The following is an 18,208-nucleotide window of genomic DNA, read 5'->3' as shown; positions in this document are numbered from 1 at the left end:
AAGACATGACCTAATTGATCTAGATTTAGATCATTATTTTAGGAGGTTTAAAATTACATGGAAAAATAATGCACTTTTGCTTTTCTGAATGGTGTCCTAAGGCATCAAAAACTCCTGTTACTGCCAAACACAGTTCTTCAGATGATTCTGCTACTTGGTGTGGTCTTAACATTTAGCTTGCTAACCTGATGAAAGGATTTTAAACTAGCATTCATAGAGTTTGCCTGGAAAAGATAATAGGTGCTCCTTGGTGCAGAATAAGGTCAGATGACAGATAAGAGGATAATGGGACAGTCATCACAGGGTAGGAATTCTGTAAATCTTTGATGTTTTTCCTTATGCAGTATATATACTAATCTGTATGGCTGCAATTTTTTATTTTGTGAGATCTCTTTGTGCCATCAGTATGTGTATGTCATGTTTTAACTCTTTTTCCATATTACCCTATTGAATCTAGCAGTCAAATATAAAAAAGAAATGCTTTATCGTCAAGAAAAATGAAGATTCTTTTACCTTGTGCTGGGTTGTGGTGAGAACTGGTAGTGAAAATGGAATTAGCTATGCTTTGTTGAAGATACTTGACTTAGAAGCTCAGAAGCAACACACTTCTGAATGTAGCAGTTAGAGAAGTGGTTATTGTTTATTTTCTTTTACTCAGGTTTTAGTTTATAGATGAAGTAACAAATAATATGTTATAAGCCTGAATATAATGTTTATATTTCAGATTACAGAGATGTTAACTGTAGTACAAACTTTTTGTACCCTGAGCCTGTCTGCCATCGAAGGGATAGATGTGGCAGTAGAATTCAAAAGTATCTACCAAAGTGTTCAAAAGAAACCATATGACATCCTTGATCCACAAAAAACAGAATTTGATGTGGATTTTGTGGACTTCATGACAAAGATTGAAGATTTAGAGGTAAGTAATATTGCTACCAATAATTTACTTGTGGAAAAATCTGCACTACTTATTCAGTATCTCCCTGATACTGAATGTCACTTAGACTTTGGAATGTGATTAGGCTACATTGTTCTTCTTCCAGTGAACATAGAGTTTGTATTATTTTGGAGGGAGGCTTTCTCTGTTCTTTCTTCTCCTTCCAAAGGGAGCTGTAAAATATATCATAAAGTCCTCACTGAAGGTTGTCACTCAAGCAGCGAAAACAACAACAATTATGAGACCTGACAGAATGATCTATGTGAAGGTCGTTTATTAGCCTGGAGACTGGTGGTTAGATTTTGCATGGAGCAAAGCTGCAACTGTTTTTAATACAATATAATTCTTCACTAAAATTGTCTGGCATTTTAAGAGATTACTTGACTGACACTGGCTATTGATTTTATTAGCATAGACTGATGAAGGCTGCTATTTTGTGCTTTAAGCAGTAACAATTTCAAATGCCACTATGTTAAGAAACTATCAGACATAAAAATAGTATTATATGACCAGCAAAACTATACTAAATTATGTACTCTTTAGATACGGATACAGACGTTTATGCGTAGCTGTTTTGGGAGATCTTTGTCTTCACAGCATGCTTTTCAGTTACTTCAAAGGTATTGGCAATTATGTTTTGAAATATTTTAAACTACCTTCAAATTACTCATTGGCACAATTTAAATAGCACAGCTAATTTTAGAACAAAGGGCGTAATCAAGGATTTTTGAATATTGGTGTTCTGAACCATGTAATTGTTGTAAAAGACATATTTTAGCTTTCTTATGGGAATCAATATATTCCTCTGATTTTTAATTTTATTACAGTTTATTTCATATATTGAAGAGGATGCTAAAAGAAATACCTAAACCCCCACCACAACAACAAAATAACCCACCAGGGCAGAACTTTTCAGCTTTCTGAATCTTGCTCAAAGCAAAAAAATTTCCCAGATCCAGAAGCATTTCCTAGATTTGTGCTTTTTTCATTTTATGTAATTTTCATTTACCCCAAAATAATAATAAAAAAATATTTGTGGTTTAGAAATATCATTTGGGGTTCTCATTTTTAATACAGGGTTCAAAATCTAGGACTGCCGTGCCTTCAAGAAAAAACAGTACATATGGTTAGTTATATTCTTCAACAATATGCAGCAGAACTTGAAGCTACTAAAAAGGTATCTCATTTCTTTGCAATACATTTTAAACATAATGTTAAAATATGAGCAAATATTTGAATAGGTTTTATTTATTCTATTTCATTTATTGTCAATGTTCAGTCATACTTCTGTTTTCCTGTTACAGAAAACAGACCTTAGTGTGTAGGCAAAATATGATATACATGCTTTTGCAGGCAAATGAATCATCACAATTTTATTTTTTTTAACCAAAATCTCTTCTGTACTCCTTCATCAACTAAAGAAAAAAAAAGTATGTTCTTTACTGGCTGTGTGCATCACTTGCATATACCTTTTGGTTTTTTTATTATATGAGGCCTCTACAGTTAATTTGCATGTGTACATGGCTATTATCTAATGCTGTAACAGTATAAAATAGATATAAAGTGTAGGTAAATTGTGTTTATGTTCATTATAAAGTAATTTTCCATGATTTGTGTAGCATACCATGACTGTAGCGTAAATGAGAATTAACTTCTGGAGACTGTTCATAGCACTTGACCTTAAACTTTTACAGAGGAAGTCATCTAACCTGACTTTATATGTCTGCAAAATAAACATCTGCCTCAGAACTAGACTTTCATACTCCCTTTTTTCTCAAGAAAGAAACAAATATTCTAGAGACAATTAATCTGATCTATTTTACTTGCTAACCTGAAGATTTAAATAATTCCCTTGAAATGGCCATTTTGCTTCAATGAGTATAAAGGGAATTTAGAAACTGATTCCAGTTTGATCATCCAGACTGATGCAAATATATATTTTTAGAGACATTTACATGAGGAGCCAAGTATCTGTAAACTGCACTTCCTTAGAAAACCATTTCTCCAAAAAGTGACCTAAAACTGTAGCTTGGCTTAGTTGCTCTGAACTACTCGTCATAGTTGTCCTTTCCCTATCTACTCACTGTATATAACACTTCCTGAACCTCTAATTACTGGCTTAATTTGATAAACATGTTTTCAGCAGCACTGCCTGTTTAACAAATCACTGACCCCACCCTTGGCTGCCTTTTCCCAGCCAAAGAAAAAAAAAAGGTATGTTTTCTGAGGGGGTTTCATCCAAGCCAGTTCCTCTCAAGTTCACCATGAAGCTGCTTTAATTTCTTGTGTTGGGACTGTGCAGGAGACAGTATAGGGGTAAGAAGACATACCAGTAAGTGAAGAGTTGTGTCTGCTTAAGCAGTACAGCTGTTTGTGTTATCACAGCATAAGTTTGTGTGCCTGAAGTTGGGTGGATACAAATATTCCTCTTTCTTCTGTTGAAGAATGTTGTCAATATACTGGGTAGTTCTAACTATTTATTAGATATTAATGGATTGCTATTTATCCTTGCCAAGCAAGTTTTTTCTAATAAAAAGTTGTTCCTGCTGCAATACTGGTTCTAACATACTTGAATAATTTGTTAATGCAAATTTTGTATGTGATATTTCTAAGCCGATTTTTTCTTTACTATAATGTAGCTGTTCAGTGAGCAGGCCCCACCATTTTTTATTTTTTTTTTTTTGGTCACCATGGGCTGTGTACCCAAGAGTGTCTATATGTTGATGAGAAGTTAAAAGAGCATATCAGAAAATCATAGATTATCCTGAGCTGGAAAGGACCGACAAGAACTATTGAGTCCATCTCCTGAAATGTCAGCTATTAGTCAAGTATACATGTCTGAAGAACAATGTTGATGTTTCTATTCAGTTAAAGCCTTTCAGTTAACAATACAGCTTAGGCCTCTTCTAAGGGCAGTTCCCAAGCAAAGGAGGAAAAGCCTGAAGGGTTCTCACAACACTTCCTTACACAGCTTGCTTTCTCATCAGATGGCTCCAAAGTTACACAGCTACACCTGTCAGGCTTGGCCTTGAACACGGGCTGCTCAGCCCCTAGGTTTGCAAGGCCTTTTGGTGTATGCAGGGCTCTGTCATAAGTAAGCACAGCTAAGAAGCAGCTTGAGATAATGAAGACAGGAGACATGATGGTAACAATGTGCACGTCTCAGAAGTGTAGCAAGTGGGGGAAGCAATACATTTTTCTCTTGGTGAACTTTTGTGTAACTCCCCACAAATTTAATCTGTTTGGGAGAGGCAGAAATTGTGATACCAGAAGAAAAAAATCGTTTAACGTTTCAACAGATCTTTCTGTGTGTTTAATGATACTGTTTTTATCATAGCTTTACCAAATTCAGAAAGATGACCCTCCTCTTGCTCGAAACATGCCACCTGTTGCAGGAAAGATACTGTGGGTGAGACAGCTATTCAGAAGAATAAATGAACCAATCAACTATTTCTATGTAAGTTGATGTGAGGAAAAATTAGGGGTTTTGTGTAACATTGAACTTTCTGGCTATGATGATGTCACTTCTCATATGCTAGGCAACCTGTTTATTTGTATGTGAATACCTAGTTAAAAAAATATGCTCTGTAGTAACGACTGTTGTAGATCAAAGATGTAGTGTTAGAATAGAATAGACTATTCCAGTTGGAAAGGACCTACAATGATCATCTAGTCTACCTGCCTGCCCAGTTGAGGGCTAACCAAAAGCTAAAGCATGTTACTAAAAGCATTGTCCAAATGCTTCTTAAATGGCATTGGCCACCTCTTTAGGAAGCCTGTGCCAGTGTTTGACCATAATCTCAGTAAAGAAATGTTTCCTAGTGTCCAATCCAAACCTCCCCTGATGCAGCTTTGAAGCATTCCCATGAATCCTATCACTGAATACCAAGGAGAAGTGATCAACACCTCCCTCTCCACATTCTTTCGTCAGGAAGCTGTAGAGAGCAAGGAGGTCACCCCTCAGCCTCCTTTTCTTCAAACTAGACAAGCCCAAAGTCCTTAGCCACTCCTCACAGGACGTGCCTTCCAGCCCTTCCTCCAGCTTTGTTGCCCTCTCTGGGTGTATTCAAGGACCTTCACATCCTTCTGAAATTATGGTGCCCAGAACTGCACACAGTATTCCAAGCGGGGCTGCACCAAAGCTGAATACAGTGGGATAACCACCCCTTTTGACCGGCTGGTGATGCTGTTTGATGCACCCCAGGATGTGGTTTGCCCTCTTGGCTGCCAGGGCACCCTGCTGACTCTGCTGACTGATCCTTTCTGCATGGCTGCTCTCCAGCTACTCCTCCTCTAATTTATACTTGTGCTCCTTCCTAGGTACAGAATCTGGCAGTTAGACTTGTTAAATTTTATCCCATTAGTCATAGCCCAATGCTTCAATCTGTGTAGTTCCTTCTGCAAGGCCTCCTGTACCTCAAGAGAGTCAAAGAGAGCACCTCACAGTCTGGTATCATCAGCAAACTTGCTGATGGCGCATTCAGCTCCTGCATCCAGATTGTTGATCAATATATTGAACAGAACTGACCGGTCACCAGCCAGATGTAGCCCCATGCACTACTCTAACCCTTTGAGCTCTGCCCTTCAGCCAGTTCTTCACCCAGTGCACTGTAAACCTGCTTATCCCACAACTGGACAACTTCTCCAGAAAGATGCTGTGAGGAACAATATCAAAAGCCTTACTAAACTCCAGAAAACCTATTTCTTTTACTTACCACTTAATTAGAACCCCAAGCTGGAAATCTGCAGTGAATTGTTCATATGTCTGTCTTCATGTTGCCCAAAGAACTATTTAATCATTCCAGTCAGTGGCATTTTTCTTCTTTTTTAAATGGACCAGACCAAGGCTTTTACATAAGACTTTTGTCCTGGGTTTTAACAGAGTAACGATCTCTTCTGTTCCTCTAGCCCCATACGGTTCTCTATGGATAATCATGTCTCTTTACCAAGTGGCTTCTAGAAGTAGCTTAAGGCATAAACATGGACTGCCTGACATCCTGAAATTGTTTGGTATATGTGTCTGGTACCAATGAAAAAGCAAGTCTATTATTAGGACCCACGCAATTCTGTAACTGAGAATCTGGTCACCAGTTTTACTGCAGATGATCTCTGAACTAGTCTGGGAACAGGGAATTCCATTACTGAACATCTCATTCTATATTTTCTGTACCATTTAATATACAAATGAAGATTGGTACCAGACATTTGAACGTTAGCATTATGGCCCTTAGGAATTTGTTGGTATTGTGCTTCCTTCCTTCATTGGAATAGTCAGCATCTTGCTATACTAGGATCCACTATAGCAATAATTACTCTTGAAATGTTTGAATGATTTTCCTACAAGGTATCTAGGGTCTCTTGCCAAGTTAACTTCTGTATGAGGGAGGTTTTCACTTTCCTGTTTCCCTTGGATGGGAATAATGATCACTTAAATCTGCTCCAAAGAAAACAAGCATAAATATAATTACTGATTAAAAAAGGACATTTTTAAAAAATGCATTTTTAGTTACTGATCAATTTGGAGTAGAACTGAGTAACCATTTTACTATGAATTACAGATGTTTATCACAGTATAATAATTGCTCTTACATGTGTTAAATATTTAGTACTTATTACAAGTTCTAAGTGACTTCATTGCCCTATAAATTTGAATCATAAATATTTGTTGCAGTTTTTAAGACCTCTGCAAGTATAATTTATAATAATAACTTATATAATATATAGTAAGTATTTAATTTGATAAAAACCCAAATAGTATGATTTTCTTTTGATATGATTTTAATTTGAATGTATTTCTGTATTTTAATAGAAAAAGTCAAATATCTTGGAAAGTCCAGAAGGTAAAGCAGTTGTTCGATTATACAACAGAATTGCCTTTGTATTGGTGGAATTTGAGGTAGTCTATCACAATGCATGGATGAAGGAAATTTCACAATTACAATATTGTAAGTAATTAAATAAGAACTTGGGGTTTTTTAAACTTTCATTAAATGCTAAGTTGACACAAATCAAATAAGTTTTAAGCCTTATTTACCCTTAAAATCTGCAAAATAATAGTGATCTAATAAAGGCGCCTAATAATACAAATCTCTCTCCCTTACTGACCTTGAAACTCGGTTGTGATTTAGTAGACTCTGATAGGTGACTGGAAACACTAAAAAATCTAAAAGCACACAGTTTTTCTTTTTTGTATTGAAACTCTTTATGTATACCACTCTTCCTGTTTTCTTCCCACTATAATAATTTATACACTTGTATTATCTCAGTCCCTCTCAGCACAATTATTGCTTTATGCCTAGAAAAAATGTATGATAATCAAGCTTTAACATTTAAGATTAAATGAGAATTGAAGTAAAAAAAAAAAAAAGGAGTAGATTTTTCATGTAAATTGTAGACAATCTGTGGGCTTTAAAATTAGGAGTAGATCTGTAAGAATAACATTTTATCATCAAACAGTCAACAGAGGCTTTTGTATTGCTGTTTGGACTTTTCTTTTGGATTTTTGCAATATCCTTATGTAAGCATTCATCCTCATCATCCTTCAAGATACTGAGCATCTCATAATAGTGTTGTTTCCAGGTCCTTAGAAAATAAATTTCATAATTTCCAACTTGACCTAAGAAAAGATATGCCACAAATAAGACTGGATCTGACGCTTGTTTAGCTTATGAGGAGAAAGGTTATATATGGCAGAAAGCTAATACGGTGAATGTCAGTTGTACATTTTCCTTAATGGAAAACAACATGAAGATATTTCAGAAGTAACCATACATATTTAATCACCATATAGCAATATTAGAATCTGTGTTCCATAATACTTCATGTAGCAGAAACAGTTGCCTTAGAAACTGATATAAAAATGTCTTTACAGCCTTACAAACCACAATATTTGTACGCCATCCTAAAACTGGGAAGTTCCTCATTAATTTTGATGCCCAAATTCCAGAGATTGTCCGAGAGACCAAATGTATGATAAAGTTGGGTCTGGAAGTACCAGAGCAAGCAAAAAAGTTGGTGAAAATAGAAAATAACCTGAAGTCAAAAAAGTTGCATTTAGAGGTAAACTTAAAAATTATCACATTTGCTGTTTGAAAAAAAAAAAAAAAAAAAAAAAAAAAAAAAGAATATCTGATTAACCATAGAAATTTTTCTATGGTTAAATAAAGATTAAAGATTGGTATGAAGTTCTTTAAGGTAAATTTGTGGAATGCACAAGTGGAAAGTGGACATAGAGGATCTCATTTGAAAAACCTCTACTAACTTCTGTATGGGCTAGTATATACTTAAATATAAGCATATATAATTCTTATATCCTGTGGAATGTTATGTATATTCTGGTGATGAAATAATTAAAGCTAAACAAGAAGTGTTCACTCTCTGAAAATCAATAAAACGTAGTTTTACAGAGTTTTTGAGAAACAAAGATTGGAATTCTTCTGGATTGGAAGATACCATGAGCCACAAAAACATCAAGAATTTTGCAGGTTACCTGCCAGAGTAGTCAGATTTCTGATACCTGTAGTATTTGCTATTGTTATAGTATTTTGAAAAGTTTGTATCTTGGGGATGAGGTGTACCATATAAGATTTTTGTGTGCCTAAGGCATAAGCCAAAAGGAAATTTTAAAACTGAGTTAATATGTGACTTGAATTATCTAAAGCATGTGATACTCAGTTTCAATAGGATATTGTAACTTAGAGTCACTAAAGCTTGAGCTGTCTTTAGCTCCAGATAAATATCATACTTGGTCTGGCTTTGTGCATAAAGAATGTGTTTCATGAAGGCTGCTTTCATTCTTCCTTGTGTAGCTTGATATGTATTCATTACATGCCAGAAACGATGTACATAGGTATGTAATGTCTGTGTGAAACTCTACAGTTGTTTTCAAATGTAGTCTTGTACTGCTTTCCATGTTTTTTTCTGATGATTTTATTGTATAACAGGCCGTTTACTTCAGAAAAGAAAGCACTTAAAATATTCTTCTTGATACTGTCCTTTCTAAAAATTAACAGGGTCTTCTCCAATGTTATGAAGATTTGTGTCAAGAAATACCAATGATTTTTGTAAATCTAATGGCACCAGAAATAGAAAAGGTTGGTATTGCAAAATACACTTCAATATACCTCAAAAGAAGCTAGAATAACTAAGTAACAGTTTATAATTTTAAAATACTTAGATGGATCTGCATGTTGTGAACTTAATGAACTTCACTCAAATCTTTTAAGATCAAAAATTTACTCTTTGCAACCCTCATACAGTGTTCAAATAATGTGTATTACAGTAGAATAATTTTAGTACCTATGACATGTAAACCCCATAGAACAAAGAATATGCACTTTGTGGGTCTATTTATCTACACAAATCTCCAGCTTTGGCATGGAAGTAAATTATCATTTAATATTTCAGTTTTAGAGGTTTTCATGGGAAGTTGTGCTTTTCATTTAGCTGAAATACTAAATGTCTTGATTCTTGTCATTGCATGGAGAGAATTATTGAGTCAGTCCCATCAGTGATGTGGAAAGGTTATATACTGCAGTAAAGGTACAGTTTTCAGTTTTATTGGAGATGCAGGATGTCTATCCTACAAGCTTTTTTTTTTTTTTCCCAGACACTTGCAAGCGTATGTATGTAGCTGTTTTAGGTAGCTCTTCCCTTTTTGGTTCTAAATAATAACATTAGAAGGTTGAAGAGTTTGCGTAAGTTTCTGTAACTACATAGTTGGCATTTACTGAAGTACGAGAAACAAAAAACTTGTCCTTGCTCTTAATAGATAAATAATAAAAGACCAAGAGATAAGGTGATGGTAGTCTTCACTGTAGTGATACTACTGTAAACATGATTGTATCATAGAGGGAATAACACACCTCTGTATTTTAGAGGAAACAATTGACAAAAGAGAAGGATGAATATAGTACAAACAACAGGAGATGGCAATGTTTATTGAAGAAGTCTTCAGTGTATAAGAAGAGGAAAGCACAAATCCAAAGATGGAATGAGAAAATCTAATCTATGGCTACATTGCTGCCATAATTGGACAGCAACTCATGTAGAGCCTTAAACTGTTTCTAGATTGGCTATGTTGGTTACCAGTAACAGTACCATCCCAGCATTGTGGAGTCAAATATATTCCCCAAAACATATATATTATGGTGATAGTAATGGCTGTATTTTCAAATAGCTGTGTGTCTATTTGAGTTGAATTCATTGTTTTAGCAGTGATATAGACATAGCAAAAAGAAGCATTAGGGTGGAGTCCAGGCTGTGACTTGGTAAACATCAAGATGAAAGAGCAGATATGATAGGTGGCTATTTAAAATTAAATATGAGCATAACTGGTTCAGAGTTTCTTCAGCAATTAAGCAAAATTAAACTTCTGTCATTTCAAGGATGATGGGGTTCGCAAAATATAAAATTGTGGTGGTTGTATACCTGGCAATCAGTGAGAAGTTTTGGAGTGCTAGGCAAAAATGTCAGGGGAACTCTGTGGGAGAGTCTGGAAAGATTGATTTTCATAGCCTGGTGGTAGTATAAGACTTCCTTTTCCTCGGCGTCCCACCTCCTTTGAAGGTACAGATTCTGCAGTGAAGGAAGGATTTTGGTGTAGATCATACAGTGACAGGGTAACAAGCTGATTTCAGCTAAATGCTGAACATCTTGATGATAAATCCAGTAGAAACAGACCACAGAGAACCAAGAAATCAGTAAGGGAAATGGTACGGAAGAGAGGATTTTTTAAAAAAAACCATTGAAGCTATAAAAAATTTGGAGAGGATCAGTGTTATTCAAAAGGGTATGAATGAAAAATGTCATTAGATATGTACCTGAAGTTGAAAGAATGTAATTATACTGTTGAGAATGGTCAAGATATATGTTAAAGGAGCAATTGTAAGATCAGTAGTGGACTTGATTTTAATTTTAGGAAGGAGTGGGAACTACTGAAAGAGACTATCGGGGAGAACAGGAAGGGGAAGATCTTTGCTGAGTGTGTATGCTTGACAGTTGTAGACAGAAGCTGTAGTATGCACTATCCTCTCCTTCCCCAATATTCCATAAATTTATTTGACGTTTTCCTTGAAAAACCATAACCTTCCTTTCAAAACTTAGGTGTAGCTCTTTCTTTCATCAGTGACATTAGTGATTCTAATAATGACATTTGTTTATAATTTTCTTTAAAACAAAAAAATCCCTGAAATTTTATTTTTATACTTAGATGGAAGCTGTGTTGACGCAAGGACTTACCATGTTGACTTGGTCATCTGTGACACTCGAAAGTTTCTTTCAAGAAGCTGATCGAGTTCTGAATAGATTTAAACAGCTTTTGAAAAAGGTATGCACCTGATCACTGTATAAATTAAATGACAGTTTAGAGAAATCATTTTTGGTACACTGCTTTAATTTTCTTTGCTTTTTAAAGTATGGTGGGGTTTGGGGTTTTTTTAAGAATTATATGTACAATGATTCCCTGCCATTATTGCCCTCAAATGTTTGACCTTTGCTTCTGTTCTTGCAGTAGAATATATTTCCATTCATCCTCAGATTCTGTGATTGCCACTCTGATTTTGAGTCAGCCTCTGATTCTCTTTGAGTGCTTGTCCCTCAGTGCAATTGCACACAAGATACCTCCATTGTCCAGTGGAGAACTTCTTAGCATTAACTGTATTCATAGCAGGCATGCCTTGAAACTGTCTCCTCTTTGAGCAGCCCATAAAATAATGAAGGAGAGCACGCTTCTCCCTCACAATTTTCTGCATACTGACTGAGTCCGAGCTTTTTTCCTCTCAGAGTTTGCCACATGATTCTGAATTTTTTTCATTCCATTAACATGCTTGAGGACTTGTATTGGTTCTTTTGCTTTTCAAGAGTTTACGTTGGCAGTCAGGTCATCCTTCTGTCTTGACGGTTGAACTGTACGGCTATGATCTCTCCTAGCAATATCATAAATTTTGTCTCCTGTTGTAGGAGATTGGTAGTTCCTGTTGGGTATATGTATGGCAGAAAAACATAGTTATAGTCAAGAGCTCTGTTTGCTGCTTAAACAAGGATTGGCTATGCAAGAAATTAACAGTTCTCTGAGCCTGAGTATATGTGAAATAACCATGTCTTTTGTAGGTATTTTTCTTAAATTTGTAGGTTGCGTACCTTTTTTTGCTTTCTTACCCCTCACATATCAATGCAAAAAAGTGTAAACCTTCTTGGATCCTTGATTACTGTGAATGGGATATTGTAAACAAATAGAGAAAAAGGGATGTAAAACAGAAGCATGAATGATATTATAACAAATATCCCAGAGATGGGATATCGCAGATGCAGAATATTTCAGGTAAAAAAAATAAAAATTGGACAGAATTTGGTTTTATTTGGATTCTGCCATGAGAAAGCCACTTCACTATAGATGACTGAATGCTGATAATGTATTTTAGAATCAAAAACTCAGTGAAAAGCTGTGTTGACTAAAAGAAGGAGAAGCACTGAAGACTTACACATCAAGCAAGTTATTGCAGGGACTGCCTTGCCTTGCAACTAGACTCATGGCCAGTAAGATCATGAGCAAGGATCTAATGATCTTCTATCAGCATAGCTTGTTTTGTTGCTGTGTTTTATTTAATCTAGCAGCAGTGTATCCTGCATAACTGGAATGGTCTGGGGTCTAACTTACTATTACTGCCTGTCTGCCTAAAACTGCTCTTAAAACAGCAAGGATTCTTTGGGAATTCTAGCATGGATGACATAATGAAGCAGGACTTCTCTTTTACTCCATCAGTTTCTGAGCTTTCAGGACAGAAGTAAAACAAGTTTAAAGAAACTACTCTTAGTCTTGGGACCGCTTTCTGATGAAGTTCTTGGGGTATAGGAGATATTTTTTTTCTTTGTTACTCATTCATATAATCTTCAAGACTGATCAGCTGAAAGAGCTCTCAAGAGATGCTCATTCAACAGCTAGATCATTGCTGTTATGGTGCAGAAGTAGAAAACTACTTATACTGTCTGTGAAATAATTTCAGTTACACAGTGAATTTAAAAATATGGTTCTGATAACCAGAAATCTGTGAAGTGTGTGGAAACACCAAATTCCTCTAAGGATTTCACTTTCTCAAGGATTCATACGTCTCAGTTTCCCAACACAGAACCAGCAGATATTTAGAAAATTACAAGATTTTGTTTTCAAAGGACTGCCTGAAATGAAATTGTGCACACTACTAATCTTTTTAGAATTCTGTTATCACACTGTGCAAGATTTAAATGCATAGAGTCCTAGCAACTGAGTTCATGTCTTCTGTGGCAATAGTAACCATATAATTTCCAGACTTATATCTCTTTTTTTATTGTTTGTATTCAGATTGTCTGCAATGAAACATGTTAGCAAAAGATAAATTTTTTGTAGGGTACTTGTCTCCCTAAATCCCTTCTGTAGATAATGGAGAAAAAGGATAATTCACAATAAATGTAGACTATATTTAGCCATTGTAAATATCCACTAAGTTACCATAACCCATGAGGCATTGTTGTGCTTCCTTTTTTCTGTGCTTTTCTCATATTAAAGTTTTTACTGTTAGTGCTTATACCCTGGTGTGTTTTTTTTCTGTTATGGTTTACTTTCTTAGAGGATTTTGTACTGTAACATTCTTGCATTTTCACTGGGTAGAGAGGTACAATTTTTTGTTTTCTGCAAACCATTGTATACCTGTTAGAGCTCTCTGAAATAGAATATGTTATGCTTTAAACATAAATGTACAGTATTAATACAACTTTTTATTTTTAGGTCAATGATTTAAGTGAAGTGCGTATTGATTTAATATTAAAAGAAATATCAAATACTCTTTTAATTGCCTTACCAGTAGATGGTCCTATCAAAGTAGAGAATATGTTGATCTCCAATGAGGTGTGTGCCACTTTACATCTTCAAATTTTAATTCTTGCGTGTGTTAGAAAAAATGCCTTAGTAAATTAATATAAACCTATAAGAGAATTCTTCTAACTGTAGAATTACAGTTTTTTTCATTAAAATATTTTGGTTAAAATATTTTATATGAAGATAAATTGGTACTTAGATATTTGAGATACTTAAACTGTAATATTTCATAGATAAATTTTATTTAACTGCTTCACAATTAAATGAGATAATTTTTCTTTGTAGGAAGCTACTCAGACATATGCAGCCTTTTTTCACCCCCCTGTTTTTTCCAAACTGTTTTTTAAGGGAGAAGGCAAAAAATACTTTCCAGCAAGTACATTTGAGAATACGAATGAGGCTAAAAATGTATTTAGTTAGTACATTGGTGCAAATAAATAAAATTATTAAGGACATTTGAAAGAATATTTGGGTGATTTCAGATTCAGACTGTGACCTTCCTTCAATATCCATGATTTTCTTCTGACCCTTAAGAATATCATTGCATTTCAAAGATGGAAATGTTAAAAAAAAAAAAAAAAGCAGCATTAAAAACATAGTGATAATATAACAGAAGTTTTTGATAATTTTGAATAAAGATTATTGGTTTGGTTTCTCAATTTTCTTTTAAAACTGTGGTTGTTCTGTTGAAATAGTCTCAGTCTGAAGAATGCAATATTCAGGGAAATGTTCTGGCTTTCCATGAAGAACAGTAATAATACAATCAATGATACTGAGATAATTCATTGATATTTTTATTTAACAGGCTTATACTAAAGAATGTTCCCAGTTATTAAACTACAAAAGCATGCACATTGAAGATGCTGTTCAAGAACTAATATCTATATTTGAAAAGAATTATGAAATTCAATATTCTAAGAAAACTTCAGAAAAACATGTATTACCAGGTAGATAATGTTGAATATTTCAATAAAAATTTCTGTCCATAATTATGCAGATTTAGCTAGCACATATAAAAATTTAATTGTTTTAGCTAATTTTCTTCAGACTTCTCCCTCCCATTAAGGTTTCATCCGTGTCTCAGTTCTGCCTTCATTTACTGCTATTAAACTAAACCACTAGCCTATGAAATACAGAGGTAATTCAGTATTGGTGGGGTTTCTAGAATTAAACTCTGTCCTGCTTAGATTAGCAAGATCTTTGCTCTAGAGGAGAAATGTTACGGCGGCATTTCTCTTAGGCACTCATTGTAACTTTTTTTTCCTTTCCATAAGTGAAATACAGTGTTTCCTTCTTAGCTATCTCAGGTATTTGGTACTGTCCTTCTCTTTGTGACTTTTCTGCCACAGCAGAATTGTATCTCAAATACCTGTGCTTTGCTCGCCAATCACTTTAAATTAGTATAGTCAAATAACTGCTCGTGTACGAGACTCACAGCTGATCAATATGGCTGGTTCCCGCTGCTCTGGGGTGTGTTACTAAGATTTTAGGAAGTCCTTTACCATTAGAGGAGAAATAGTTTATAGCTGGAGAAAAATGTTTTGTTTTAAAGAAAAATTTTGAAGCTTAATCAGTAATGGAGCTCCTTTTCTTACACAGGATTTTTTTATTTTCCTTCTGGGTTCAGTTTCCTCCAGGTATAGAGGCACACTCAGGGTCAACACTTTAGGTAGTTCAATATGATGCAACCAGAAAAAAAATGATGATAACATACTTCTCTGTGTTTTGTTAAATTGTTTTTAATGATTTGGGGGAGGGGGGCTATTTCCAGCTGATACATCCATGTCTGCCTACCTGTCTTTAATAACATATGTGTTGTGCATGGTGTTCATTAGACTGAGGCTTATAAACTGGGCTCTTAACCAGATTCCTGGTGTGAAAAAAATGGTGTGAAATACAACCAATTAGCTGATCCAGGTACTACTAAAATAAAAATCAATATTTTTTTGCCTGTAAAGAGGGGGGACAACATGCTTCAAAGGAGAACACAGTGTTCAATTAACAGAAAGTTAATTGAATGTATGTTTTTTAAATTTACAGCAAAAGTAACACATCTAGTGTCTGAAAATAATGCAGGAGAGAGAGAAAATACTACTTCTGCAGCTCCTCATAGTGATAATAACAAGGGCAATAAGAAAGACGATGAGTTTAAAAAGGTATTCTGTGATAAGATGGTATTTTTTTTTCAGGTCAATCAGATTAGTAAACAGTATCTTGAGTTTTGGTAGCTGGATATCAGTGTTACAGAAAGACATCACATAGAGAATATAGGATGTCATGTAAAAAATGATGAAATAGCTTCCTTAAAAAGTTAGTTTGGGGTGGATTTTAGCTTTCAAAAATATATTCCATGTTACTACAGTTATCACCTTTATAAAAAAAAATTCTCGATATATGGAAAGTATAAAATTTTGGAGAGGCTTTCTTTCTTGGGTGGGCAGAAACACTGATCCTTTCTGTCCTCCTTTTCCAAATTCACCCAGAAAGTTCGCCTTTCCTTGAAGAATATAATCTCTTCATATTCAGCAGAGAAGGGAAGTGGAAATGGAAAACAAAGAGTAACAAACTTGCAAGCACAAATGCAATAATGGTACAAGGTTGCATTCTGTTATTTTGTGCTAGTGATCAGTACATGTTGCTGTATTTTTATGTTCTTCTTAATCCAGTACAGTCAGATTTTACTGTATTTGCCTCTCTTTTTGAAAAGGGCAAGTATCCACCAATATTATTGAATGATTCATGAAAGGTTTTTTTAATACCTTTTAAAAAAGGTATTTTTTAATACTCTGAAGGAGTATGAAACTTCAGCCAGATCTTGGTATTCTGTCTCTGAATAGACAATTCGAGTTTCCTCAGTTGCTATACTCTCTTTTTCATGCAATTTCTACTTACTTATTTACAAGCTGTTCCTCCCACCCCCAGCTTCTCCCCTTGTTTTTCTTACGTAGCTTACAGCATAAATTCCTTTGGACAAGAACTATTATGTTTGATTTAAAACCTTTTGACATAATTTTCAGGTTCCTGTCTGAGCACAATATTAAATACTGTGTGTTTATTCATTACAGAACTGTAAAGAGATAGTTGCTTATTTCAGTCACCAGCTGCTAGACAGCCTCCAGAAAGCCACCCAACTGTCTTTGAATAGTCTTAAAAAAAGAATATTTGTTTCAAAGTAAGTTGCAAATGAAAGCCTTCAATAGTAATACCAGAGCAAAGTTATTTAACTACTGTGTTAATATATTAATACAAATACACATTCACACGTGTAATGATACATGCGCATGTATCATCAGTCAAACAGTTCCAGACCTTTTGGCCCTTTTAGCTCAGCCAAAACCTGGAGAGCACTCACTTTGTTACAGCGATGCTTTGGGCCCACACTTTTCTTTTAAGCTTTAATTCTTTATGTTGTCAGTTATAGTCTATGTACTTTGTTTTGGACAAAAAATGAAGTTTGTTTCTACTATTGTTTCCCCACTGCCTGCACCTTTTTGTTTTTATTCCCATATATTTCCATTGGGATTGCTTTTTGCTGTTAGTACAATTTATAGTCCAACATAAACAAGTAGAACTTAAATGACCATTCCAGGTCATGTATGGCAGTGAGCCCATATATTCATCTCATTTCAGATTACTTCTGCAAGCATGACTATGCACTCAGAGTTCTTTCCCATGGGTTAAAGATCATCCATGCACTCTTTATGCATTCCATATGATAATGGCAAGATCCATACAATTTTATCATTCTCTTATATTCAGTATAATTTCTATAGATTCTTCTCTGCTTGAAGAGGCATACAATTCAGAGACATAATTGCTTCAGTATAATACATTCTATGTTGAAAAGCCTACTTAGAATTCTGTTAAGAGCAGGTGAAGCTGACGGTGTTTTGTGATTAATGTATGTTGAAGCTGGTGTTACTTTTTCTTTTTCTAAGGACAGTTTTCATAGATAATGTACTGAAGTCCTGATCTTACTGAAGTAAATAGGAATTTATTTGGCTGTGTCCTTTATATTTGTCTATGCTATCATATTGTTGAATCTTCCCTTATTTGGTCACCGTGTCTTGTCATAGCATTTAGAAACTGTACTTTGCGCTTTGTTTTTAATTTTAGTTTTGAGTGGGTTCAGGGCATGTATTTATCAATTTGCAACAGCTTGTCATCTTTGAACCTTTTCTGTTCTGTTGACTATATCTAAAATGTAATGAGGTAACTTTTACTCTTGATAGGCTGCTGCATGAAATTGTCAGTAAAACCTTCTTATAACCTAGTCAAAGCACTAGCAGAGTTCCATCATTATTAAACTGAGATATTAAAATCCAGAATCAGAAAATATTCTGGATTAAAAAAAATATCATGAAAACAATGGCTGGATCCAAGGTAACCTTTGTCTGAATGATGGAGCTCTGGCTATTATC

The 18,208-nt window shown here is 34.8% G+C and overlaps 1 protein-coding gene across 1 annotated transcript in view; it reads left to right on the top strand.

The window, feature by feature from the left end:
* Positions 1–18,208, top strand: part of DNAH8 (dynein axonemal heavy chain 8) — a 141,792-nt gene that overhangs the window by 14,621 nt on the left and 108,963 nt on the right. Inside the window, 12 exon segments of the mRNA XM_056357561.1 lie at positions 725–919; positions 1,481–1,557; positions 2,015–2,114; positions 4,275–4,394; positions 6,747–6,882; positions 7,809–7,996; positions 8,950–9,030; positions 11,148–11,264; positions 13,698–13,817; positions 14,593–14,734; positions 15,828–15,943; positions 16,853–16,963. Of these exon segments, the coding sequence (XP_056213536.1) occupies positions 725–919; positions 1,481–1,557; positions 2,015–2,114; positions 4,275–4,394; positions 6,747–6,882; positions 7,809–7,996; positions 8,950–9,030; positions 11,148–11,264; positions 13,698–13,817; positions 14,593–14,734; positions 15,828–15,943; positions 16,853–16,963 (1,503 nt within the window).

The sequence above is a fragment of the Falco biarmicus genome, chromosome 12, assembly GCF_023638135.1.
Source record: "Falco biarmicus isolate bFalBia1 chromosome 12, bFalBia1.pri, whole genome shotgun sequence".
Classification (NCBI taxonomy): domain Eukaryota; kingdom Metazoa; phylum Chordata; class Aves; order Falconiformes; family Falconidae; genus Falco; species Falco biarmicus.
The sequence above is the reverse complement of the archived record's forward strand: the minus strand, read 5'-3'. Positions and strand labels throughout refer to the sequence as shown.